This window comes from Panulirus ornatus, chromosome 12 (genome assembly GCF_036320965.1).
Source record: "Panulirus ornatus isolate Po-2019 chromosome 12, ASM3632096v1, whole genome shotgun sequence".
Classification (NCBI taxonomy): Eukaryota; Metazoa; Arthropoda; class Malacostraca; order Decapoda; family Palinuridae; genus Panulirus; species Panulirus ornatus.
This window is the reverse complement of record NC_092235.1, coordinates 58,834,181-58,860,944: the sequence shown is the minus strand read 5'-3', so window position 1 is coordinate 58,860,944 and position 26,764 is coordinate 58,834,181. Positions and strand designations below refer to the sequence as shown.

At 41.0% G+C, this 26,764-nt stretch overlaps 1 protein-coding gene across 1 annotated transcript in view; it reads left to right on the top strand.

Annotated features, from left to right (window-relative positions):
- Positions 1-26,764, top strand: part of LOC139752088 (alpha-1-inhibitor 3-like) — a 49,098-nt gene that overhangs the window by 12,955 nt on the left and 9,379 nt on the right. Inside the window, exons 8-18 of the mRNA XM_071667948.1 lie at positions 6,036-6,179; positions 6,930-7,133; positions 7,444-7,623; positions 7,952-8,126; positions 8,423-8,605; positions 9,257-9,330; positions 9,766-9,826; positions 18,661-18,889; positions 25,551-25,779; positions 26,021-26,247; positions 26,609-26,691. Of these exons, the coding sequence (XP_071524049.1) occupies positions 6,036-6,179; positions 6,930-7,133; positions 7,444-7,623; positions 7,952-8,126; positions 8,423-8,605; positions 9,257-9,330; positions 9,766-9,826; positions 18,661-18,889; positions 25,551-25,779; positions 26,021-26,247; positions 26,609-26,691 (1,789 nt within the window). The remainder of the gene's footprint in view (positions 1-6,035; positions 6,180-6,929; positions 7,134-7,443; positions 7,624-7,951; positions 8,127-8,422; positions 8,606-9,256; positions 9,331-9,765; positions 9,827-18,660; positions 18,890-25,550; positions 25,780-26,020; positions 26,248-26,608; positions 26,692-26,764) is intronic.

Genomic DNA, 26,764 nt, shown 5'->3' with positions numbered 1-26,764 from the left:
TTGAAGATATACTGAATGCTCTATTCATGCTCTTTCTGTTACCTGAGACGACATGGATAGCTGAGACCTTAATCAAGACCATCCCTTAATCTATGTAATATACATATATATATGTATATATATATATATATATATATATATATATATATATATATATATATATATATATATATATATTTATATATATATATATCTATATATATATATATATATATTTATATATATATATATATATCTATATATATATATATATATATATATTTATATATATATATATATATATATATATATATTTATTATTTATTATTTATTTTGCTTTGTCGCTGTCTCCCGCGTTAGCGAGGTAGCGCAAGGAAACAGACGAAAGAATGGCCCAACCCGCCCACATACACATGTATATACATACATGTCCACCCATGCACAATATACATATCTATACATCTCAATGTACACATATATATACACACACAGACATATACATATATACCTTAATCAAGACCATCCCTTAATCGATGTAATATATATATATATATATATATATATATATATATATATATATATATATATATATATATATATATATATATATATATTTATATATATATATATCTATATATATATATATATATATTTATATATATATATATCTATATATATATATATATATATATATATTTATATATATATATATATATATATTTATTATTTATTATTTATTTTGCTTTGTCGCTGTCTCCCGCGTTAGCGAGGTAGCGCAAGGAAACAGACGAAAGAATGGCCCAACCCGCCCACATACACATGTATATACATACATGTCCACCCATGCACAATATACATATCTATACATCTCAATGTACACATATATATACACACACAGACATATACATATATACACATGTACATAATTCATACTGTCTGCCTTTATTTGCTCCCATCGCCACCTCGCCACACATGGAATAACAACCCCCTCCCCCCTCATGTGTGCGAGGTAGCGCTAGGAAAATCACCAAAGGCCCCATTCGTTCACACTCAGTCTCTAGCTGTCATGTAATAATGCACCGAAACCACAGCTCCCTTTCCATATCCAGGCCCCACACACTTTCCATGGTTTACCCCAGACGCTTCACATGCCCTGGTTCAATCCATTGACAGCACGTCGACCCCGGTATACCATATCGTTCCAATTCACTCTATTCCTTGCGCGCCTTTCACCCTCCTGCATGTTCAGGCCCCGATCACTCAAAATCTTTTTCACTCCATCTTTCCACCTCTAATTTGGTCTCCCACTTCTCCTCGTTCCCTCCACCTCTGACACATATATCCTCTTGGTCAATCTTTCCTCACTCATTCTCTCCATGTGACCAAACCATTTCAAAACACCCTCTTCTGCTCTCTCAACCACACTCTTTTTATTTCCACACATTTCTCTCACCCTTACATTACTTACTCGATCAAACCACCTCACACCACATATTGTCCTCAAACATCTCATTTCCAGCACATCCACCCTCCTGCGCACAACTCTATCCATAGCCCACGCCTCGCAACCATACAACATTGTTGGAACCACTATTCCTTCAAACATACCCATTTTTGCTTTCCGAGATAATGCTCTCGACTTCCAAACATTCTTCGAGGCTCCCAGAATTTTCGCCCCCTCCCCCACCCTATGATTCACTTCCGCTTCCATGGTTCCATCCGCTGCCAGATTCACTCCCAGATATCTAAAACACTTCACTTCCTCCAGGTTTTCTCCATTCAAACTTATCTCCCAATTGACTTTACCCTCAACCCTACTGTACCTAATAACCTTGCTCTTATTCACATTCACTCCTAACTTTCTTCTTTCACACACTTTACCAAACTCAGTCACCAGCTTCTGCAGTTTCTCACATGAATCAGCCACCAGCGCTGTATCATCAGCGAACAACAACTGACTCACTTCCCAAGCTCTCTCATCCCCAACAGACTGCATACTTGCCCCTCTTTCCAAAACTCTTGCATTTACCTCCCAAACAACCCCATCCATAAACAAATTAAACAACCATGGAGACATCACACACCCCTGCCGCAAACCTACATTTACTGAGAACCAATCACTTTCCTCTCTTCCTACACGTACACATGCCTTACATCCTCGATAAAAACTTTTCACTGCTTCTAACAACTTGCCTCCCACACCATATATTCTTAATGCCTTCCACAGAGCATCTCTATCAACTCTATCATATGCCTTCTCCAGATCCATAAATGCTACATACAAATCCATTTGCTTTTCTAAGTATTTCTCACATACATTCTTCAAAGCAAACACCTGATCCACACATCCTCTACCACTTCTGAAACCACACTGCTCTTCCCCAATCTGATGCTCTGTACATGCCTTCACCCTCTCAATCAATACCCTCCCATATAATTTACCAGGAATACTCAACAAACCTATACCTCTGTAATTTGAGCACTCATTCTTATCCCCTTTGCCTTTGTACAATGGCACTATGCACGCATTTCGCCAATCCTCAGGCACTTCACCATGAGTCATACATACATTAAATAACCTTACCAACCATTCAATAATACAGTCACCCCCTTTTTTAATACATTCCACTGCAATACCATCCAAACCTGCTGCCTTGCCGGCTTTCATCTTCCGCAAAGTTTTACTACCTCTTCTCTGTTTACCAAATCATTTTCCCTAACCCTCTCACTTTGCACACCACATCGACCAAAACATCCTATATCTGCCACTCTATCATCAAACACATTCAACAAACCTTCAAAATACTCACTCCATCTCCTTCTCACATCACTACTACTTGTTATCACCTCCCCATTTGCGCCCTTCACTGAAGTTCCCATTTGCTCCCTTGTCTTACGCACTTTATTTACCTCCTTCCAGAATATCTTTTTATATGTCGTAAATATATATATATATATATATATATATATATATATATATATATATATATATATATATATATATATATATATATATATATATATATATATTCCTTTGAGTCCTGGGTGCATCCATTAAGTGCCATGTAGAAATTGTGATGTTTTATTTTGACCACTCTGGTAAGGATCTTTCTGTTAAACTTAAGCAAAATAGATATAGTATAAGAACAGGACAAGAATCAAATGCCTTATTTAACAACGTTAAAAACTACTATCATTGTATTGACTGGAGTAATGCCCTCTTAGTTCTTAACTCTTAACTCCAGTAACACGAGAAATATAATTGAATCTTCTATTATTAGATACGTTAAGAATTATAACCTTGATATTAGTGAAGGTCTATACAAAATAGATCGCTTTACTGTCGACAAAATTTGTAAACAATTCCCCTTCTTGTACACATAATAAGTTTATGATACGCTCGTTGTTTGCCTTGGACAATCACTTGTTTACCAAATGGCGTCCTAACTACGTCTCTTCCTTCTATATCAGTTGACTTTTATTTCTTTCTTGTATCTCCCCTGATGATGTGATATACACGAAAGTGCACCGGGAACATGTGTTTCATTTTCCCCGTGGATTCATGGGAATATACTTGATCACGCGCAAAATTGTGATCCTTTCCAATATATATATATATATATATATATATATATATATATATATATATATATATATATATATATATATATATATGTATATCTTTATATATGTATATGTATATATATATATATATATATATATATATATATATATATATATATATATATATATATATATATATATATATACAAAGGCAAAGGGGATAAGAGTGAGTGCTCAAATTACAGAGGTATAAGTTTGTTGAGTATTCCTGGTAAATTATATGGGAGGGTATTGATTGAGAGGGTGAAAGGCATGTACAGAGCATCAGATTGGGGAAGAGCAGTGTGGTTTCAGAAGTGGTAGAGGATGTGTGGATCAGGTGTTTGCTTTGAAGAATGTATGTGAGAAATACTTAGAAAAGCAAATGGATTTGTATGTAGCATTTATGGATCTGGAGAAGGCATATGATAGAGTTGATAGAGATGCTCTGTGGAAGGTATTAAGAATATATGGTGTGGGAGGCAAGTTGTTAGAAGCAGTGAAAAGTTTTTATCGAGGATGTAAGGCATGTGTACGTGTAGGAAGAGAGGAAAGTGATTGGTTCTCAGTGAATGTAGGTTTGCGGCAGGGGTGTGTGATGTCTCCATGGTTGTTTAATTTGTTTATGGATGGGGTTGTTAGGGAGGTGAATGCAAGAGTTTTGGAAAGAGGGGCAAGTATGAAGTCTGTTGTGGATGAAAGAGCTTGGAAAGTGAGTCAGTTGTTGTTCGCTGATGATACAGCGCTGGTGGCTGATTCATGTGAGAAACTGCAGAAGCTGGTGACTGAGTTTGGTAAAGTGTGTGAAAGAAGAAAGTTAAGAGTAAATGTGAATAAGAGCAAGGTTATTAGGTACAGTAGGGTTGAGGGTCAAGTCAAATGGGAGGTGAGTTTGAATGGAGAAAAACTGGAGGAAGTGAAGTGTTTTAGATATCTGGGAGTGGATCTGGCAGCGGATGGAACCATGGAAGCGGAAGTGGATCATAGGGTGGGGGAGGGGGCGAAAATTCTGGGAGCCTTGAAGAATGTGTGGAAGTCGAGAACATTATCTCGGAAAGCAAAAATGGGTATCTTTGAAGGAAGTTCCAACAATGTTGTATGGTTGCGAGGCGTGGGCTATGGATAGTTGTGCGCAGGAGGATGGATGTGCTGGAAATGAGATGTTTGAGGACAATGTGTGGTGTGAGGTGGTTTGATCGAGTAAGTAACGTAAGGGTAAGAGAGTTGTGTGGAAATAAAAAGAGCGTGGTTGAGAGAGCAGAAAAGGGTGTTTTGAAATGGTTTGGGCACATGGAGAGAATGAGTGAGGAAAGATTGACCAAGAGGATATATGTGTCAGAGGTGGAGGGAACGAGGATAAGAGGGAGACAAAATTGGAGGTGCAAAGATGGAGTGAAAAAGATTTTGTGTGATCGGGGCCTGAACATGCAGGAGGGTGAAAGGAGAGCAAGGAATAGAGGGAATTGGAGCGATGTGGTATACCGGGGTTGACGTGCTGTCAGTGGATTGAATCGGGGCATGTGAAGCGTCTGGGGTAAACCATGGAAAGCTGTGTAGGTATGTATATTTGCGTGTGTGGACGTATGTATATACATGTGTATGGGGGTGGGTTGGGCCATTTCTTTCGTCTGTTTCCTTGCGCTACCTCGCAAACGTGGGAGACAGCGGCAAAAAAAAAAAAAAAAATATATATATATATATATATATATATATATATATATATATATATATATATATATATATATATATATATATATATATATATATATATTTTGGAAACTGGCTCTCATCTTATGTTGCTAAAGCCGTCACTTTATAATTTGTAAGAATGAAAACATCACTCCCTAAGATTCTGTCATTTACTTTCCACTAGTTGTAACGCAGCCTTAAAGCTGTAGGAGCATTATGATATAGATTCTGGGGTTATATGATTAAAGAAAGTAGACAAGTGTCCCAGATATCATTCTGTTTACAGTAGAAACGTAAATCAAGTACATCCGTCTTCTGAACAGGTGAGAACATAGGTGACGAAGACTTTCTCTTGAATACGAATTCTTCCTTTTAGTACAGTTGAGGATGAAGCTATCAGAGAGTCGAGTACAAGCAGCCACTGTGTCTTAACCTTTGAGGTGTAGGATGGAGAGTCTGTGTATTGGGCTCTGTTACTAGCTTTCATATCATCATCCTTATGCCGTTCTTTTCTACAACTTGTATGAAATACATTCTTATTTTTGCAAAAGAAAAAAATGAGGGCTTTGTTGTTAGATCATGTATACAGTGTTGCATGTGCATCTTGCTTCCTACATTTTGAAAGCCAAAATCGTGAGTGATTCTGCTGAATACATCTGTATCTGAGAGTCGTGCCGGCAGATTGTACTTTATACTGAATACTATATATCTTACCTTCTCCATCTGAGGATCAAGTGTTTCATATGTCCTTCACCCTGTCCCAGCTAAGAGCCCAGCTGCCAGATACTTCTCCCGCAGCTGGTGTCCCCGTGGAGGTGTGTGCAGTTGGCCGGTGTAACAGCATGACAACCGCCCCAGATGGCATCTTCACAGTAGTTCTGCCTAGTCCCAAGACCAAAAAAGTATTAGTAAGTAAAGATACAATATGTTGCTAGGAGATAATGAGCATTCCCGTCTATACACAGTATTATTTTTCTTGGCGTTTCTTATGTATCTCAACATCGGCCTGATGAACATTTCAAACGGCACGAGAAAACAAAATGCTTTCATCTAAATGTTCTTTTCTCCCGTACAATTATCTAAACAAAAGAGCAGATAACACTTCAAAATCAAGTTAGCTTATCAGCTCCTTAGTATCTTTTCCTTCTTTTCTTAGTGAAGCATAAACTTCATCTTTGATCAAAATGCATGTTAAACATTCAGATGATTCGTCAATTATTTTTTCTTTTATTCATACATCATCCTCTGTTCCAAACATACACACAGACTTGTCTAATATACTTTCACCCTTTTATATATTCCATTCTCCATCTTCTTTGAAAATAGTTTCCTGTTATCTTTTGAGGTCTAAATAATTTTTCCTTTCCAGCTTCGTCGTCTGTTTCCCATTCATGAACATTCTGCATCATTTTAACTACTCTATTCAGGGATTTATGTCCTCCACTCTTTACCATCCATTCATCACTATTTTCTGGCATATTTAGCTTCCCCCAGAATTTCTTTTACTTACCCCCAGCACCAACCGTAAATCTTCACTCCAGTGTCAACGCCATTTGGTAGATGGTACATAGAAATGATGGTGGTTATATACATATGAGAATTTATAACAACACACGTTATTGATAATCTGCTGCAGTTAAAGACAATAATCATTACAGATAAAGAGTCTTAACACCAGAGCCGCTTTGGATCAGTCCCAGTTCTCTAAGACTCTGAGACACTACTACTCTCCGTCCAACTCCTCCCTGCTGATCCATGCCCCTGAGGGAAAGCTCAAGTGTGTGCCAGGCATTGCCCAAGAACACGTCCTGCCTGTGCTCTTCTCTGCCACTAACCAGAGCTCAGCTCACATTACTGTCCAGGTAATTCCTCTCCATCCGTCTCTGGCTCTTGAATTCGACAGTCAAGAGTTCACTAGTTGCCGAAGTTGATCGTTGTTTGATTGCGTAGAGAGGCTTTAGGGTGATGATGCAAAGGAAGAAGTGAGGAAACGATGGAATTACGTGCCTAGTTTGTCTCTTTTGATACTCAACTGACTTATACCTTCAGAATACTGCCGTATGCTTATGAAAAATTTTGCCACGCGTAACAAAAATGTTGTATATTCCTCTACTAAGAGAATGAAAACAAAAAGAAAAAAAATACTGACATTACAATATCTTGTTTCATCAGGTCATATCCCGCGGGAGGATTCAGTACTGGAACACCGAGAAGCATAAGTTGATCAGCGGTGATCTTCCCATCAGTGAAGAGCACTTGGTGGAACCTCTGCCTCCTCCTCCAGAGAACTTCGTCAGGGGGGTCGTCAACGTGAAGGTGTACCTTCCCCCGGCAGCATCTCCCGAAGTTATGGTTCGTAAAATGTTCTCTGTCTACATTCAGCGGTTACGCCACGAGTAAAAGGCATCTGTGGAGATGTTGAATTATCGTCAGTGGTCAAAACAGGATACAAATTCTTGTCGAGGAACTTCTCTTTCCAAAGTTGTCCATCATTTCCTTCTTATGATTTGCAGTGCAGTCCCGAAGCCGGAAAAAAAACATAAAAAAGATTGTATGATTCATTGATTAATCAGTAAAACTAGTACAATTTGATTCAAACAGCAAGAGACTACTGACACCATATCCGTGTATGTGTGTGTGTGTGTGTGAGTGCGTATTGAGGCTATTTCATGTGCTGCAGGTTTTGGTGTGGTACAACCGTGATGACGGGGAGGTGGTGTCAGACGTTCGGGAGCTGAAAGTGGAGAAGTGTCTAGAGAACACAGTAAACCTCACCTGGTCGTTGGCTCAGGCTCAGCCAGGGGAACAGGCCTCGTTGTCACTTGCCTCAGAGCCGAACTCCGTATGCAGTCTTGGTAAGACATTCACGTCAATAATCTTTTGATGGGTGGCATATGGTGTTTTCAGACACATATTTTACAAATTGCCTCTTGCACGAGAGGAGAAAAAAGAAAAGAGAAGAAACATGTTCTACAACCCATATATTCATGACAACATGCCATCAAATTGATGTACATTTCTCCATTTCTTTGTTCTTTGACTTATGAATCACATGAAAAGATTCTCTTTCCTTTCGAATCCTGTTGATATAACAACAATAGGCCAGACAGCCATACCTTACAACTGAATATTAATCAATCTCTAACAACAGGTGTGGTCGACAGAAGCACAGAATTGCTTGCTGAGAAACCAGATCCCCTAACTTTGGAGAAGGTGTTTGACTTTACGAATACCTTCAGATCACTACCATTTACCGACTCCTATACCAGGACTACAGAGTATTGTCAGGCTAAGTTTCAGAAGGAAGCAGAAGTAGAGACTTCAACTCGGCCAGGTATGTTATGGTTCTCTTGATGGATAAACCAATGCATTAGTGATGATACTGGAAATAGAGAGCAAAGGGTATACCGAAATCCAGTCTGCTTTTATCTCTATTCAGGATGCTTGCTCATCGTTCAGTCAAACACACCTTCATCAGACGAAAAGTGTGCTGGCTTGTCTTCCTCATTCTGTCCTTTGTGATAAGCTGAAACGGATTTCCTTCTGATATCTTAGTTTTCATCTTTCTCGTTTTATTTTCAGTTAAACAGCAATTTTGAATGACACTTCAAATGTTTTATATCCACCCCTGTCTACTGTCCGGCCTCCACTCTCATATATAAAGTGGAGAGTTGAGGCTTAGTCTTATTGTTTAGGACTCCAAGTCCAATGATATATTTGGCTCATCTTCTTACTGTCACTCTGTTCATTCTCATTTCTATAGATACTGCTTTGCTCTCTATTTGGCTGACGTTGCTGGATCAGTTCTCACAAAGGTAAAAGCATTCAGATGGCATTCAAACATTCCTGAATTCACCTACGTTGTACTTTGATGGCATGTACTCGGTTCAGTACGTCATAGAGCCGGGTTCAGATGCAAGGCTGACTTACATGTCTTTCTCTTAAGTCTACGCTGAAATTCATTTCATTTTCTTTCCTTTTGCAGATTTCGAAATCTTTCCTCATAGAACTGTCTACTCATACAGCAGCGACTACCATGATGCTATACAGGCATTTGACGTAAGTTTCTTTTTTTCTTTTTGAGATAAATCCTTTTAACATTCACATACCTGAATAACCCTTGTGAAAACTGACTTGCAGGAGTCAGGTGAAAGGTCATTTTCATTACATCCTCAACAACGCTGGCCTTTCGTGAACATGCGATTGACATGACCTCCTTGCAGATCAGGTCAAATGTATCTTTACTCTACCAGGATTAGGGTGCCATGGCCTCCAGGGTGTAATAAAGGCGACCTTTGACTTGGCCCTTACGAGTCAGGTCAGGGGATTCTAGAGTAACTTTAAAAGTATTTAATGAGAGCAGCGATATACCAGATTGGCAGTGTTCACCTTCGCAGGGAAAACATGATGGTGAGAATACTCATTTTCTTAAGATCAATTTCTTCTACTCATTACTTATCTGCTTATGTCGATACTTTCTTGATGACATTCCAGGACGCTGGCATACACCTGTTCACCGACTTCACTGTAGAGACGAGGCCGTGCACAAGAAGAGGTAGGCAAGCAGAGATTTCAGTCATTTTTTCCCCATACTTTCCACAGTGACAACAACAAAGGAATATCTTATGTCGTTTAACAAGAGGCAGAATCCCAGATGTTGTCATTTACACATGTCGAATCATTCATCCGTTTATCGACAAAACATTAAATGCACAAAAAACAAAAATCTTTTCAATTTCCATGAATAGTTCCGTGTTCTGTGAAGTGTTTGCAATATCCATAATTTTCACCATCCTAACATTTAAACATTAGACTTACATAAACTAGAAAATTCTTTCTTTCTCTTACTCAATATATATATATATATATATATATATATATATATATATATATATATATATATATATATATATATATATATATATACATGTATATATATATATTCCCGTGCAAGGAATAGAGTGAATTGGAACGGGGTCGACGTGCTGTCAATGGATTGAACCAGGGCATGTGAAGCGTCTGGGGTAAACATGGAAAGTTCTGTGGGGCCTGGATGTGGAGAGGGAACTGTGGTTTCGGTGCATTATTACATGACAGCTAGAGACTCAGTGTGAACGAATGGGGCCTTTGTTGTCTTTTCCTAGCGATACCTCGCACACATGAAGGGGGAGGGGGTTCTTATTCCATGTGTGGCGAGGTGGCGATGGGAATAAATAAAGGCAAACAGTATGAATTATGTACATGTGTATATATGTATATGTCTGTGTGTGTATATATATGTGTACATTGAGATGTATAGGTATGTATATTTGCGTGTGTGGACGTGTATGTATATACATGTGTATGTGGGTGGGTTGGGCCATTCTTTCGTCTGTTTCCTTGCGCTACCTCGCTAACGCGGGAGACAGCGACAAAGCAAAATAGATATAAAAAAGAATATATATATATATATATATATATATATATATATATATATATATATATATATATATATTCCCGTGCAAGGAATAGAGTGAATTGGAACGGGGTCGACGTGCTGTCAATGGATTGAACCAGGGCATGTGAAGCGTCTGGGGTAAACATGGAAAGTTCTGTGGGCCCTGGATGTGGAGAGGGAGCTGTGGTTTCGGTGCATTATTACATGACAGCTAGAGACTGAGTGTGAACGAATGGGGCCTTTGTTGTCTTTTCCTAGCGATACCTCGCACACATGAGGGGGGAGGGGGTTCTTATTCCATGTGTGGCGAGGTGGCGACGGGAATAGATAAAGGCAGAGAGTATGAATTATGTACATGTGTATATATGTATATGTCTATGTGTGTATATATATGTGTACATTGAGATGTATAGGTATGTATATTTCCGTGTGTGGACGTGTATGTATATACATGTATATGTGGGTGGGTTGGGCCATTCTTTCGTCTATTTCCTTGCGCCACCTCGCTAACGCGGGAGACAGCGACAAAACAAAATAGATATAAAAAAAAGAATATATATATATATATATATATATATATATATATATATATATATATATATATATATATATATATATATATTCCATGCCCTCCTTTCACCCTCCTGCATGTTCAGGCCCCGTTCACTCAAAATCTTTTTCACTCCATCTTTCCACCTCCAATTTGGTCTCCCACTTCTCCTCGTTCCCTCCACCTCCGACACATATATCCTCTTGGTCAATCTTTCCTCACTCATTCTCTCCATGTGCCCAAACCATTTCTAAACACCCTCTTCTGCTCTTTCAACCACGCTCTTTTTATTTCCACACATCTCTCTTACCCTTACATTACTTACTCGATCAAACCACCTCACCCCACATATTGTCATCAAATATCTCATTTCCAGCACATCCACCCCCCTGCGCACAACTCTATCCATAGCCCACGCCTCGCAACCATACAACATTTTTGGAACCACTATTCCTTCAAACATACCCATTTTTGCTTTCCGAGATAATGTTCTCGACTTCCACACAGTCTTCAAGGCTCCCAGGATTTTCGCCCCCTCCCCACCCTATGATTCACTCCCGCTTCCATGGTTCCATCCGCTGCCAGATCCACTCCCAGATATCTAAAACACTTTACTTCCTCCAGTTTTTCTCCATTCAAACTTACTTCCCATTTCACTTGACCCTCAACCCTACTGTACCTAATAACCTTGCTCTTATTCACATTTACTCTTAAATTTCTTCTTTCACACACTTTACCAAACTCAGTCACCAGCTTCTGCAGTTTCTCACATGAATCAGCTACCAGCGCTGTATCATCAGCGAACAACAACTGACTCGCTTCCCAAGCTCTCTCATCCACAACAGAATTCATACCTGCCCCTCTTTCCATAACTCTTGCATTCGTCTCCCTAACAACCCCATCCATAAACAAATTAAACAACCATGGAGACATCACACACCCCTGCCGCAAACCTACATTCACTGAGAACCAATTACTTTCCTCTCTTCCTACACATACACATTCCTTACATCCTCGATAAAAACTTTTCACTGCTTCTAACAACTTGCCTCCCACACCATATGTTCTTAATACCTTCCACAGAGCATCTCTATCAACTCTATCATATGCCTTCTCCAGATCCATAAATGCTACATATAAATCCATTTGCTTTTCTAAGTATTTCTCACATACATTCTTCAAAGCAAACACCTGATCCACACATCCTCTACCACTTCTGAAACCACACTGCTCTTCCCCAATCTGATGCTCTGTACATGCCTTCACCCTCTCAATCAATACCCTCCATATGATTTACCAGGAATACTCAACAAACTTATACCTCTGTAATCTGAGCACTCACTCTTATACCCTTTGCCTTTGTACAATGGCACTATGCAAGAATTCCGCCAATCCTCAGTCACCTCACCATGAGTCATACATACATTAAATAACCTTACCAACCAGTCAACAATACAGTCACCCCCTTTTTTAATAGATTCCACTGCAATATCATCCAAACCTGCTGCCTTGCCGGCTTTCAAATTCCGCAAAGCTTTTACCACCTCTTCTCTGTTTACCAAATCATTTTCCCTAACCCTCTCACTTTGCACACCACCTCGAACAAAACACCCTATATCTGCCACGCTATCATCAAACACATTCAACAAACCTTCAAAATATATATACATATATATATATATATATATATATATATATATATATATATATATATATATATATATATATATATATATATATCAAAAAGGGGGGTGACTGTATTGTTGACTGGTTGATAAGGTTATTCAATGTATGTATGATTCATGGTGTGGTGCCTGAGGATTGGCGGAATGCTTGCATAGTGCCATTGTACAAAGGCAAAGGGGATAAGAGTGAGTGCTCAAATTACAGAGGTATAAGTTTGTTGAGTATTCCTGGCAAATTATATGGGAAGGTATTGATTGAGAGGGTGAAGGCATGTACAGAGCATCAGATTGGGGAAGAGCAGTGTGGTTTCAGAAGTGGTAGAGGATGTGTGGATCAGGTGTTTGCTTTGAAGAATGTATGTGAGAAATACTTAGAAAAGTAAATGGATTTGTATGTAGCATTTATGGATCTGGAGAAGGCATATGATAGAGTTGATAGAGATGCTCTGTGGAAGGTACTAAGAATATATGGTGTGGGAGGCAAATTGTCAGAAGCAGTGAAAAGTTTTTATCGAGGATGTAAGGCATGTGTACGTGTAGGAAGAGAGGAAAGTGATTGGTTCTCAGTGAATGTAGGTTTGCGGCAGGGGTGTGTGATGTCTCCATGGTTGTTTAATTTGTTTATGGTTGGGTTGTTAGGGAGGTGAATGCAAGAGCTTTGGAAAAAGGGGCAAGTATGCAGTCTGTTGTGGATGAGAGAGCTTGGGAAGTGAATCAGTTGTTGTTCGCTGATGATACAGCGCTGGTGGCTGATTCATGTGAGAAACTGCAGAAGCTGGTGACTGAGTTTTGTGACGTGTGTGAAAGAAGAAAGTTAAGAGTAAATGTGAATAAGAGCAAGGTTATTAGGTAAAGTAGGGTTGAGGGTCAAGGTAATTGGGAGGTAAGTTTGAATGGAGAAAAACTGGAGTAAGTAAAGTGTTTTAGATATCTGGGAGTGGATCTGGCGGCGGATGGAACCATGGAAGCGGAAGTGAATCATAGGGTGAGTGAGGGGGCGAAAATTCTGGGAGCCTTGAAGAATGTTTGGAAGCCGAAAACAATATCTCGGAAAGCAGAAATGGCTATGTTTGAAGGAATAGTGGTTCCAACAATGTTGTATGATTGGGGGGCGTGGGCTATGGATAGAGTTGTGCGCAGGAGGGTGGATGTGCTGGAAATGAGATGTTTGAGGACAATATGTGGTTTGAGGTGGTTTGATCGAGTAAGTAATGTAAGGGTAAGAGAGATGTGTGGAAATAAAAAGAGTGTGGTTGAGGGAGCAGAAGAGGGTGTTTTGAAATGGTTTGGTCACATGGAGAGAATGAGTGAGGAAAGATTGACCAAGAGAATATATGTGTCAGAGGTAGAGGGAACGAGGAGAAGTGGGAGACCAAATTGGAGGTGGAAAGATGGAGTGAAAAAGATTTTGAGTGATCGGGGCCTGAACATGCAGGAGGGTGAAAGGCGTGCAAGGAATAGAGTGAATTGGAACGATGCGGTATACCGGGGTCGACGTTCTGTCAATGGATTGAACCAGGGCATGTGAAGCGTCTGGGGTAAACCATGGAGAGTTCTGTGGGGCCTGGATGTGGAAAGGGAGGTGTGGTTTCGGTACATTCTTACATGACAGCTAGAGACTGAAGGTGAACGAATTGGGCCTTTGTTGTCTTTTCCTAGCGCTAACTTGCACACATGAGTGGGGAGGGGGTTGTTATTCCATGTGTGGCGGGGTGACGATGGGAATAAATAAGGGCAGACAGTATGAATTATGTACATGTGTATATATGTATATGTCTGTGTGTGTATATATATATATGCGTACATGGAGATGTATAGGTATGTATATTTGCGTGGGGACGTGTATGTATATACATGGGTATGTGGGTGGGTTGGGCCATTCTTTCGTCTGTTTCCTTGCGCTAACTCGCTAACGCGGGAGACAGCGACAAAAAAATATATATCTATATGTATATATATATATATACATATATATATATATATATATATATATATATATATATATATATATATATATATATATATATATTTTTTTTTTTTTTTTTGATTTTTTGGCTTTGTCGCTGTCTCCCGCGTTTGCGAGGTAGCGCAAGGAAACAGACGAAAGAAATGGCCCAACCCACCCCCATACACATGTATATACATACGTCCACACACGCAAATATACATACCTACACAGCTTTCCATGGTTTACCCCAGACGCTTCACATGCCTTGATTCAATCCACTGACAGCACGTCAACCCCGGTATACCACATCGCTCCAATTCACTCTATTCCTTGCCCTCCTTTCACCCTCCTGCATGTTCAGGCCCTGATCACACAAAATCTTTTTCACTCCATCTTTCCACCTCCAATTTGGTCTCCCTCTTCTCCTCGTTCCCTCCACCTCCGACACATATATCCTCTTGGTCAATCTTTCCTCACTCATTCTCTCCATGTGCCCAAACCATTTCAAAACACCCTCATCCGCTCTCTCAACCACGCTCTTTTTATTTCCACACATCTCTCTTACCCTTACGTTACTTACTCGATCAAACCACCTCACACCACACATTGTCCTCAAACATCTCATTTCCAGCACATCCATCCTCCTGCGCACAACTCTATCCATAGCCCACGCCTCGCAACCATACAACATTGTTGGAACCACTATTCCTTCAAACATACCCATTTTTGTTTTCCGAGATAATGTTCTCGACTTTCACACATTCTTCAAGGCTCCCAGAATTTTCGCCCCCTCCCCCACCCTATGATCCACTTCCGCTTCCATGGTTCCATCCGCTGCCAGATCCACTCCCAGATATCTAAAACACTTCACTTCCTCCAGTTTTTCTCCATTCAAACTCACCTCCCAATTGACTTGACCCTCAACCCTACTGTACCTAATAACCTTGCTCTTATTCACATTTACTCTTAACTTTCTTCTTTCACACACTTTACCAAACTCAGTCACCAGCTTCTGCAGTTTCTCATATGAATCAGCCACCAGCGCTGTATCATCAGCGAACAACAACTGACTCACTTCCCAAGCTCTCTCATCCCCAACAGACTTCATACTTGCCCCTCTTTCCAAAACTCTTGCATTCACCTCCCTAACAACCCCATCCATAAACAAATTAAACAACCATGGAGACATCACACACCCCTGCCGCAAACCTACATTCACTGAGAACCAATCACTTTCCTCTCTTCCTACACGTACACATGCCTTACATCCTCGATAAAAACTTTTCACTGCTTCTAACAACTTGCCTCCCACACCATATATTCTTAATACCTTCCACAGAGCATCTCTATCAACTCTATCATATGCCTTCTCCAGATTCATAAATGCTACATACAAATCCATTTGCTTTTCTAAGTATTTCTCACATACATTCTTCAAAGCAAACGCCTGATCCACACATCCTCTACCACTTCTGAAACCACACTGCTCTTCCCCAATCTGATGCTCTGTACATGCCTTCACCCTCTCAATCAATACCCTCCCATATAATTTCCCAGGAATACTCAACAAACTTATACCTCTGTAATTTGAGCACTCACTCTTATCCCCTTTGCCTTTGTACAATGGCACTATGCACGCATTCCGCCAATCCTCAGGCACCTCACCATGAGTCATACATACATTGAATAACCTTACCAACCAGTCAACAATACAGTCACCCCCTTTTTTAATAAATTCCACTGCAATACCATCCAAACCTGCTGCCTTGCCGGCTTTCATCTTCCGCAAAGCTTTTACTACCTCTTCTCTGTTTACCAAAACATTTTCCCAAACCCTCTCACTTTGCACACCACCTCGACCAAAACACCCTATATCTGCCACTCTATCATCAAACACATTCAACAAACCTTCAAAATACTCACTCCATCTCCTTCTCACATCACCACTACTTGTTATCACCTCCCCATTTGCACCCTTCACTGAAGTTCCCATTTGCTCTCTTGTCTTACGCACTTTATTTACCTCCTTCCAGATCATCTTTTTATTCTCCCTAAAATTTAATGATACTCTCTCACCCCAACTCTCATTTGCCCTTTTTTTTCACCTCTTGCACCTTTCTCTTGACCTCCTGTCTCTTCCTTTTATACATCTCCCACTCAATTGCATTTTTTCCCTGCAAAAATCGTCCAAATGCCTCTCTCTTCTCTTTCACTAATACTCTTACTTCTTCATCCCACCACTCACTACCCTTTCTAATCAACCCAACTCCCACTCTTCTCATGCCACAAGCATCTTTTGCGCAATCTATCACTGATTCCCTAAATACATCCCATTCCTCCCCCACTCCCCTTATTTCCATTGTCCTCACCTTTTTCCATTCTGTACTCAGTCTCTCCTGGTACTTCCTCACACAAGTCTCCTTCCCAAGCTCACTTACTCTCACCACCCTCTTCACCCCAACATTCACTCTTCTTTTATGAAAACCCATACAAATCTTCACCTTAGCCTCCACAAGATAATGATCAGACATCCCTCCAGTTGCACCTCTCAGCACATTAACATCCAAAAGTCTCTCTTTCGCGCGCCTGTCAATTAACACGTAATCCAATAACGCTCTCAGGCCATCTCTCCTACTTACATAAGTATACTTATGTATATCTCGCTTTTTAAACCAGGTATTCCCAATCATCAGTCCTTTTTCAGCACATAAATCTACAAGCTCTTCACCATTTCCATTTACAACACTGAACACCCCATGTATACCAATTATTCCCTCAACTGCCACATTACTCACCTTTGCATTCAAATCACCCATCACTATAACCCGGTCTCGTGCATCAAAACCACTAACACACTCATTCAGCTGCTCCCAAAACACTTGCCTCTCATGATCTTTCTTCTCATGCCCAGGTGCATATGCACCAATAATCACCCATCTCTCTCCATCAACTTTCAGTTTTACCCATTTTAATCGAGAATTTACTTTCTTACATTCTATCACATACTCCCACAACTCCTGTTTCAGGAGTACTGCTACTCCTTCCCTTGCTCTTGTCCTCTCACTAACCCCTGACTTTACTCCCAAGACATTCCCAAACCACTCTTCCCCTTTACCCTTGAGCTTCGTTTCACTCAGAGCCAAAACATCCAGGTTCCTTTCCTCAAACATACTACCTATCTCTCCTTTTTTCACATCTTGGTTACATCCACACACATTTAGGCACCCCAATCTGAGCCTTCGAGGAGGATGAGCACTCCCCGCGTGACTCCTTCTTCTGTTTCACAAGCTAACAGTAACAAATGACAGATGGAGAGGAAAATATACAGAGACACACATGATGGAGTTAACAGTGTCACATCTTACACGATATGTAAGATATGTAATATATGTATGTAATATATACTTTACCAGTAAACAAATGCTAATGTTATCCACATCCATGTACGTGAAAGCCATTCTAAGATTATCCAGTAAACAATTTGTCACTCTTACAATTCTCTTACATGGGATTCCAGCGAGAAAATGTCGACTCCATAGTCTCTTCTCACACGAACAGATTCCTGTCAGTGATACACTACTGGATAGTATTCAAACCGAAGCCTTTTTTCATCGTGTCCCAACCTCATTGCTTTACATTTCCAAGGATGTTTGAGCTTTTTTTCGTTGTGAGTGTTACTACATTTGTCTTTGGTATAAGGTCTGTATAAAACAGTTTTGCGCTTCTGTTTCATTTTGTAAAAACAAGTGATTTCTGTCTTAAATTCCAGAGGTACATCCACCAATTTTCTTCATACCTATGGCTGGAATACCTGCGGCTGGAACGGGCATATCAGCAGGGCTACTACCGAGCATGGTAGGAGGCGCAATAACAACGACCACCGTAGCACCCATAGGACTTGAAAGCGATGACGACAACATCAGTGGTGGTGTTGGTGTTGTGGAGCCCCCAAGAACCAACTTTCCCGAGACCTGGCTCTGGGACCTCACTGTTATTCCGTGAGTCTTTCATTTCTTTCTCTTCATTTCCTTTTTGCTTTCTTGCACACCAGCAATGATAGACAGTGTTTATATATATTTGAGTGTGTGTCTGCGTATACGGGAATAGCGCATATGAACGCGCACTACCATATAACATACTAACCTACAACATCCAGGACCGAACCTGGTTTCCCTGCGTAGGAGGTGGGAGCACTACGGCTACGATATGATCACTCATAAAAAAGAAACGACTATTCGAGTACTCTTGTAACCGAATACCCTTCGTCTGACGTTAGCGAGTAACGGAGTCTCCACTGGTCGTCTGCCATAGGCTCACAGCCTAGCAGTAGTGCTCCCACCTCCCACACAGGGGACCGGGGTTCGATCCTGGCTGTTGGAGGTTAGTATGTTATATGGTAGCGTGCGTTCATATGCGCTATTTACGTATACATATATATATTTTTTTTTTTTTTGCTTTGTCGCTGTCTCCCGCGTTTGCGAGGTAGCGCAAGGAAACAGACGAAAGAAAATGGCCCAACCCACCCCCATACACAAGTATATACATACGTCCACACACGCAAATATACATACCTACACAGCTTTCCATGGTTTACCCCAGACGCTTCACATGCCCCGATCCAATCCACTGACAGCACGTCAACCCCGGTATACCACATCGCTCCAATTCACTCTATTCCTTGCCCTCCTTTCACCCTCCTGCATGTTCAGGCCCCGATCACACAAAATCTTTTTCACTCCATCTTTCCACCTCCAATTTGGTCTCCCTCTTCTCCTCGTTCCCTCCACCTCCGACACATATATCCCCTTGGTCAATCTTTCCTCACTCATTCTCTCCATGTGCCCAAACCATTTCAAAACACCTTCTGCTCTCTTAACCACGCTCTTTTTATTTCCACACATCTCTCTTACCCTTACGTTCCTTACTCGATCAAACCACCTCACACCACACATTGTCCTCAAACATCTCATTTCCAGCACATCCATCCTCCTGCGCACAACTCTATCCATAGCCCACGCCTCGCAACCATACAACATTGTTGGAACCACTATTCCTTCAAACATACCCATTTTTGCTTTCCGAGATAATGTTCTCGACTTCCACACATTCTTCAAGGCTCCCAGAATTTTCGCCCCCTCCCCCACCCTATGATCCACTTCCGCTTCCATGGTTCCATCCGCTGCCAGATCCACTCCCAGATATCTAAAACACTTCACTTCCTCCAGTTTTTCTCCATTCAAACTCACCTCCCAATTGACTTGACCCTCAACCCTACTGTACCTAATAACCTTGCTCTTATTCACATTTACTCTTAACTTTCTTCTTTCACACACTTTACCAAACTCAGTCACCAGCTTCTGCAGTTTCTCACATGAATCAGCCACCAGCGCTGTATCATCAGCGAACAACAACTGACTCACTTCCCAAGCTCTCTCATCCCCAACAGACTTCATACTTGCCCCTCTTTCCAAAACTCTTGCATTCACCTCCCTAACAACCCCATCCATAAACAAATTAAACAACCATGGAGACATCACACACCCCTGCCGCAAACCTACATTCACTGAGAACCAATCACTTTCCTCTCTTCCTACACGTACACATGCCTTACATCCTCGATAAAAACTTTTCACTGCTTCTAACAACTTGCCTCCCACACCATATATTCTTAATACCTTCCACAGAGCATCTCTATCAACTCTATCATATGCCTTCTCCAGATCCATAAATGCTACATACATGGAATGTAAGGCATGTGTACGTGTAGGAAGAGAGGAAAGTGATTGGTTCTCAGTGAATGTAGGTTTGCGGCAGGGGTGTGTGATGTCTCCATGGTTGTTTAATTTGTTTATGGATGGGGTTGTTAGGGAGGTAAATGCAAGAGTTTTGGAAAGAGGGGCAAGTATGAAGTCTGTTGGGGATGAGAGAGCTTGGGAAGTGAGTCAGTTGTTGTTCGCTGATGATACAGCGCTGGTGGCTGATTCATGTGAGAAACTGCAGAAGCTGGTGACTGAGTTTGGTAAAGTGTGTGGAAGAAGAAAGTTAAGAGTAAATGTGAATAAGAGCAAGGTTATTAGGTACAGTAGGGTTGAGGGTCAAGTCAATTGGGAGGTGAGTTTGAATGGAGAAAAACTGGAGGAAGTGAAGTGTTTTAGATATCTGGGAGTGGATCTGGCAGCGGATGGAACCATGGAAGCGGAAGTGGATCATAGGGTGGGGGAGGGGGCGAAAATTCTGGGGGCCTTGAAGAATGTGTGGAAGTCGAGAACATTATCTCGGAAAGCAAAAATGGGTATGTTTGAAGGAATAGTGGTTCCAACAATGTTGTATGATTGCGAGGCGTGGGCTATGGATAGAGTTGTGCGCAGGAGGATGGATGTGCTGGAAATGAGATGTTTGAGGACAATGTGTGGTGTGAGGTGGTATGATCGAGTGAGTAACGTAAGGGTAAGAGAGATGTGTGGAAATAAAAAGAGCGTGGTTGAGAGAGCAGAAGAGGGTGTTTTGAAGTGGTTTGGGCACATGGAGAGGATGAGTGAGGAAAGATTGACCAAGAGGATATATGTGTCGGAGGTGGAGGGAACGAGGAAAAGAGGGAGACCAAATTGGAGGTGGAAAGATGGAGTGAAAAAGATTTTGTGTGATCGGGGCCTGAACATGCAGGAGGGTGAAAGGAGGGCAAGGAATAGAGTGAATTGGAGCGATGTGGTATACCGGGGTTGACGTGCTGTCAGTGGATTGAATCAAGGCATGTGAAGCGTCTGGGGTAAACCATGGAAAGCTGTGTAGGTATGTATATTTGCGTGTGTGGACGTATGTATATACATGTGTATGGGGGTGGGTTGGGCCATTTCTTTCGTCTCTTTCCTTGCGCTACCTCGCAAACGCGGGAGACAGCGACAAAGTATAAAAAAAAAAAAAAAAGTGGAAAAAATGTAGCTTAGACATTAAAGCTTATTGATACAGTGGTTAAATAGATGAGAACTACTATTGACTTTTGTGTAAATGAATTAAACATTTTCCTTTTTCCATAGCCAGAGGTTGAACCATTATGTGACATTCATTTTTTTTTTCTTTTCATTTCAAGCTAGAAGTTTCAGTTTTCTAAATTGTTTCTTACATTTTTCATATGTATATATGTGTGTGTGTGTGTGTGTGTGTGTGTGTATATGTGCGTGTGTGTGTGTATGTGTGTTTATGTGTATATATATATATGTATATATATATATGTATATTATCCCTGGGGATAGGGGTGAAAGAATACTTCCCACGCATTCCTCGCGTGTCGTAGAAAGCAACTAGAGGGGACGGGAGCGGGGGGCCAGAAATCCTGCCCTCCTTGTATTTTTTTAACTTTCTAAAATGGGAAACAGAACAAGGAGTCACGCGGGGAGTGCTCATACTCCTCGAAGGCTCAGATTGGGGTGCCTAAATGTGTGTGGATGTAACCAAGATGTATATATATATATATATATATATATATATATATATATATATATATATATATATATCCTTGTCGTACAGTTAGGTTCTGTAAAATGCTATCTGTTGGCTGTGAGAGCCTATGGGAGACGACCAGTGGAAACCCCGTTGCTCACCAATAGTCGTTTCCCTTTTATGGGTGATCAAAGCTTAGCAATAGTGCTCCCGCTTCTTACACAGTATGATGTATGTATATATATATATATATATATATATATATATATATATATATATATATATATATATATATATATATATATATATGTGCATGGTGTGAGGTAGTTTGATCGAGTAAGTAACGTAAGGGTAAGAGAGATGTATGGAAACAAAAAGAGCGAGGTTGAGAGAGCAGAAGAGGGTGTTTTGAAATGGTTTGGGCACATGGAGAGAATGAGAGAGGAAAGATTGACCGAGAGGATATATGTGTCGGAGGTGGAGGGAACGAAAAGTGGGAGACCAAATTGGAGGTGGAAAGATGGAGTGAAAAAGATTTTGTGTGATCGGGGCCTGAACAAGCAGGAGGGTGAAAGGAGGGCAAGGAATAGGGTGAATTGGATCGATGTGGTATACCGGGGTTGACGTGCTCTCAGTGGATTGAATCAGGGCATGTGAAGCGTCTGGGGTAAACCATGGAAAGCTGTGTAGGTATGTATATTTGCGTGTGTGGACGTATGTATATACATGTGTATGGGGGTGGGTTGGGCCATTTCTTTCGTCTGTTTCCTTGCGCTACCTCGCAAACGCGGGAGACAGCGACAAAGCAAAAATATATATATATATATATATATATATATATATATATATATATATATATATAGTTTTTTTTTTTTTTGCTACTGTCTCCCGCGATTGCGAGGTAGCGCAAGGAAACAGACGAAAGAAATGGCCCAACCCACCCCCATACACATGTATATACATACGTCCACACACGCAAATATACATACCTACACAGCTTTCAATGGTTTACCCCAGACGCTTCACATGCCCTGATTCAATCCACTGACAGCACGTCAACCCCGGTATACCACATCGATCCAATTCACCCTATTCCTTGCCCTCCTTTCACCCTCCTGCATGTTCAGGCCCCGATCACACAAAATCTTTTTCGCTCCATCTTTCCACCTCCAATTTGGTCTCCCACTTCTCCTCGTTCCCTCCACCTCCGACACATATATCCTCTTGGTCAATCTTTCCTCACTCATTCTCTCCATGTGCCCAAACCATTTCAAAACACCCTCTTCTGCTCTCTCAACCACGCTCTTTTTATTTCCACACATCTCTCTTACCCTTACGTTACTTACTCGATCAAACCACCTCACACCACACATTGTCCTCAAACATCTCATTTCCAGCACATCCATCCTCCTGCGCACAACTCTATCCATAGCCCACGCCTAGCAACCATACAACATTGTTGAAACCACTATTCCTTCAAACATACCCATTTTTGCTTTCCGAGATAATGTTCTCGACTTCCACACATTCTTCAAAGCTCCCAGAATTTTCGCCCCCTCCCCCACCCTATGATCCACTTCCGCTTCCATGGTTCCATCCGCTGCCAGATCCACTCCCAGATATCTAAAACACTTTACTTTCTCCAGTTTTTCTCCATTCAAACTTACCTCCCAATTGACTTGACCCTCAACCCTACTGTACCTAATAACCTTGCTCTTATTCACATTTACTATTAACTTTCTTCTTTCAAACACTTTACCAAACTCAGTCACCAGTTTCTGCAGTTTCTCACATGAATCAGCTACCAGCGCTGTATCATCAGCGAACAACAACTGACTCACTTCCCAAGCTCTCTCATCCCCAACAGACTTCATACTTGCCCCTCTTTCCAAAACTCTTGCATTCACCTCCCTAACCACCCCATCCATAAACAAATTAAACAACCATGGAGACATCACACACCCCTGCCGCAATCCTACATTCAATGAGAACCAATCACTTTCCTCTCTTCCTACACGTACACATGCCTTACATCCTCGATAAAAGCTTTTCACTGCTTCTAACAACCTGCCTCCCACACCATATACTCTTAATACCTTCCACAGAGCATCTCTATCAACTCTATCATATGCCTTCTCCAGATCCATAAATGCTACATACATATCCATTTGCTTTTCTAAGTATTTCTCACATACATTCTTCAAAGCAAACACCTGATCCACACATCCTCTACCACTTCTGAAACCACACTGCTCTTCCCCAATCTGATGCTCTGTACATGCCTTCACCCTCTTAATCAATACCCTCCCATATAATTTACCAGGAATACTCAAGAAACTTATACCTCTGTAATTTGAGCACTCACTCTTATCCCCTTTGCCTTTGTACAATGGCACTATGCACGCATTTCGCCAATCCTCAGGCACCTCACCATGAGTCATACATACATTGAATAACCTTACCAACCAGTCAATAATACAGTCACCCCCTTTTTTGATAAATTCCACTTCAATACCATCCAAACCTGCTGCCTTGCCGGCTTTCATCTTCCGCAAGGCTTTTGCTACCTCTTCTCTGCTTACCAAATCATTTTCACTAACCTTCTCACTTTGCACACCACCTCGACCAAAACACCCTATATCTGCCACTCTATCATCAAACACATTCAACAAACCTTCAAAATACTCACTCCATCTCCTTCTCACATCCCCACTACTTGTTATCACCTCCCCATTTGCGCCCTTCACTGAAGTTCCCATTTGCTCCCTTGTCTTACGCACTTTATTTACCTCCCTCCAGAACATCTTTTTATTCTCCCTAAAATTTAATGATACTCTCTCACCCCAACTCCAACGTTATATATATATATATATATATATATATATATATATATATATATATATATATATATATATATATATATATATAACGTTAGCTATTGGTTCCTGCGAGAATCATGGGAAATGACCAGTGTCAGACCCTAATGACGGTCCTCCAATCATTTCTTTTTATGGGCTCCTTAATCTTGTAATTAGCGTCTCCATCTCTCTCACTAATGATAGCAGTTCCAATCCTGTTGTTTGGGGGAGGGGGGTATTTTATGTTCTATGGAAGTACTTTGTTTATTCACGCCTACCCGTTAACCGTAAGGAATATAAGTGTCTCTGATTCTATGACTTGAGCTAAAAACAGTTTACGAGTGATAGTGATTCTTGTCCACAGACCAACCGGTGTGAACAACCAGGACCTGACCCTGCCGGACACCATTACCCAGTGGGTGGGTAAAGCTGTGTGTTCCCATCCAGAGAAGGGTGTAGGATTGTCCGACAAGGAGACCATCATTACCTTCACTCCCTTCTTCGTCGACCTGACCCTCCCTCCCACAGTCAAGCGGGGCGAGATTCTCCCTGTCAAGATCTCCATCTTCAATTACCTCGGCCAGTCGATACCTGTAAGTCTTTTAGAATCGATGGAATGGAAAAAAGAAAATGTATAATAGCTTGCTTGGCAGGATGTGTGAAACGTGGAGACTAGCATCTTTCCCCTCGTAGCACCCTTATGAGTGAGGAAGTGCAAAGTTTCAGGTTCTTATGCAATTCATATGCCCTTCGACTCATTCTCGTTCTAGCCATAGTTATCTGAATTAGATGAAGATTTCATCCTGTGCCTCTGTTTCTCTTTTCGTCCTCCAGGTGACTGTGGTGATGGTGGACAGTCCTGAATACGAGATCTTGAAAGACTCTGCCACAAAGGGACTGGGTGGGAAGCGTAGCTCTTGCCTGCCCGCACAAGACAAGGTCGTCCACACAGTGAAGATCAGGCCGATGGCGATAGGAGACGTCAACATCACGGTGGTGGCGTTCGTGGACCACGAATTCCCGGGGACTTGCGGTTCTGGTGACACCTCCATCAGGAAAAGGTTTGGGAAATGATTTCTACGCATGCCTTCTACAGGATCATGTCAGAATCCACTGTGCTTTTTATAATCTATAATGGTCATGAACTGAAAAGTGAAGAAATACGAATTTTTTTCGGAAATAGATAATTAATATTCATAATTAGGGTGACTCATTCTATCTTCGTCAATGATGACTTTTAGAAAAAAAGGTGACAAAGGCTTCATCATTTTACACGCTCGTTGATGAATATCATTGCACCATTTAGTATCGACAATAAGTGTCAAGAAGGGAAAACACTGTCCAACATTCCCCTGAATTTATATCAGAACTAAAAATTGGAGCAACTAAAAACCATCCACTGACCCTTGCTTTTCCCTCCAGAGATGCTTTGATCAAGCCCATCAAGGTTGAAGCTGAAGGACTGTTGAGAGAGAAAACTTGGACAAAATACATCTGTTCCAGAGGTGAGCTATCCTTCCACCCCCAATTTGGTCTCCCACCTCTCCTCGTTCCCTCTACCTTTGACACATATATCCT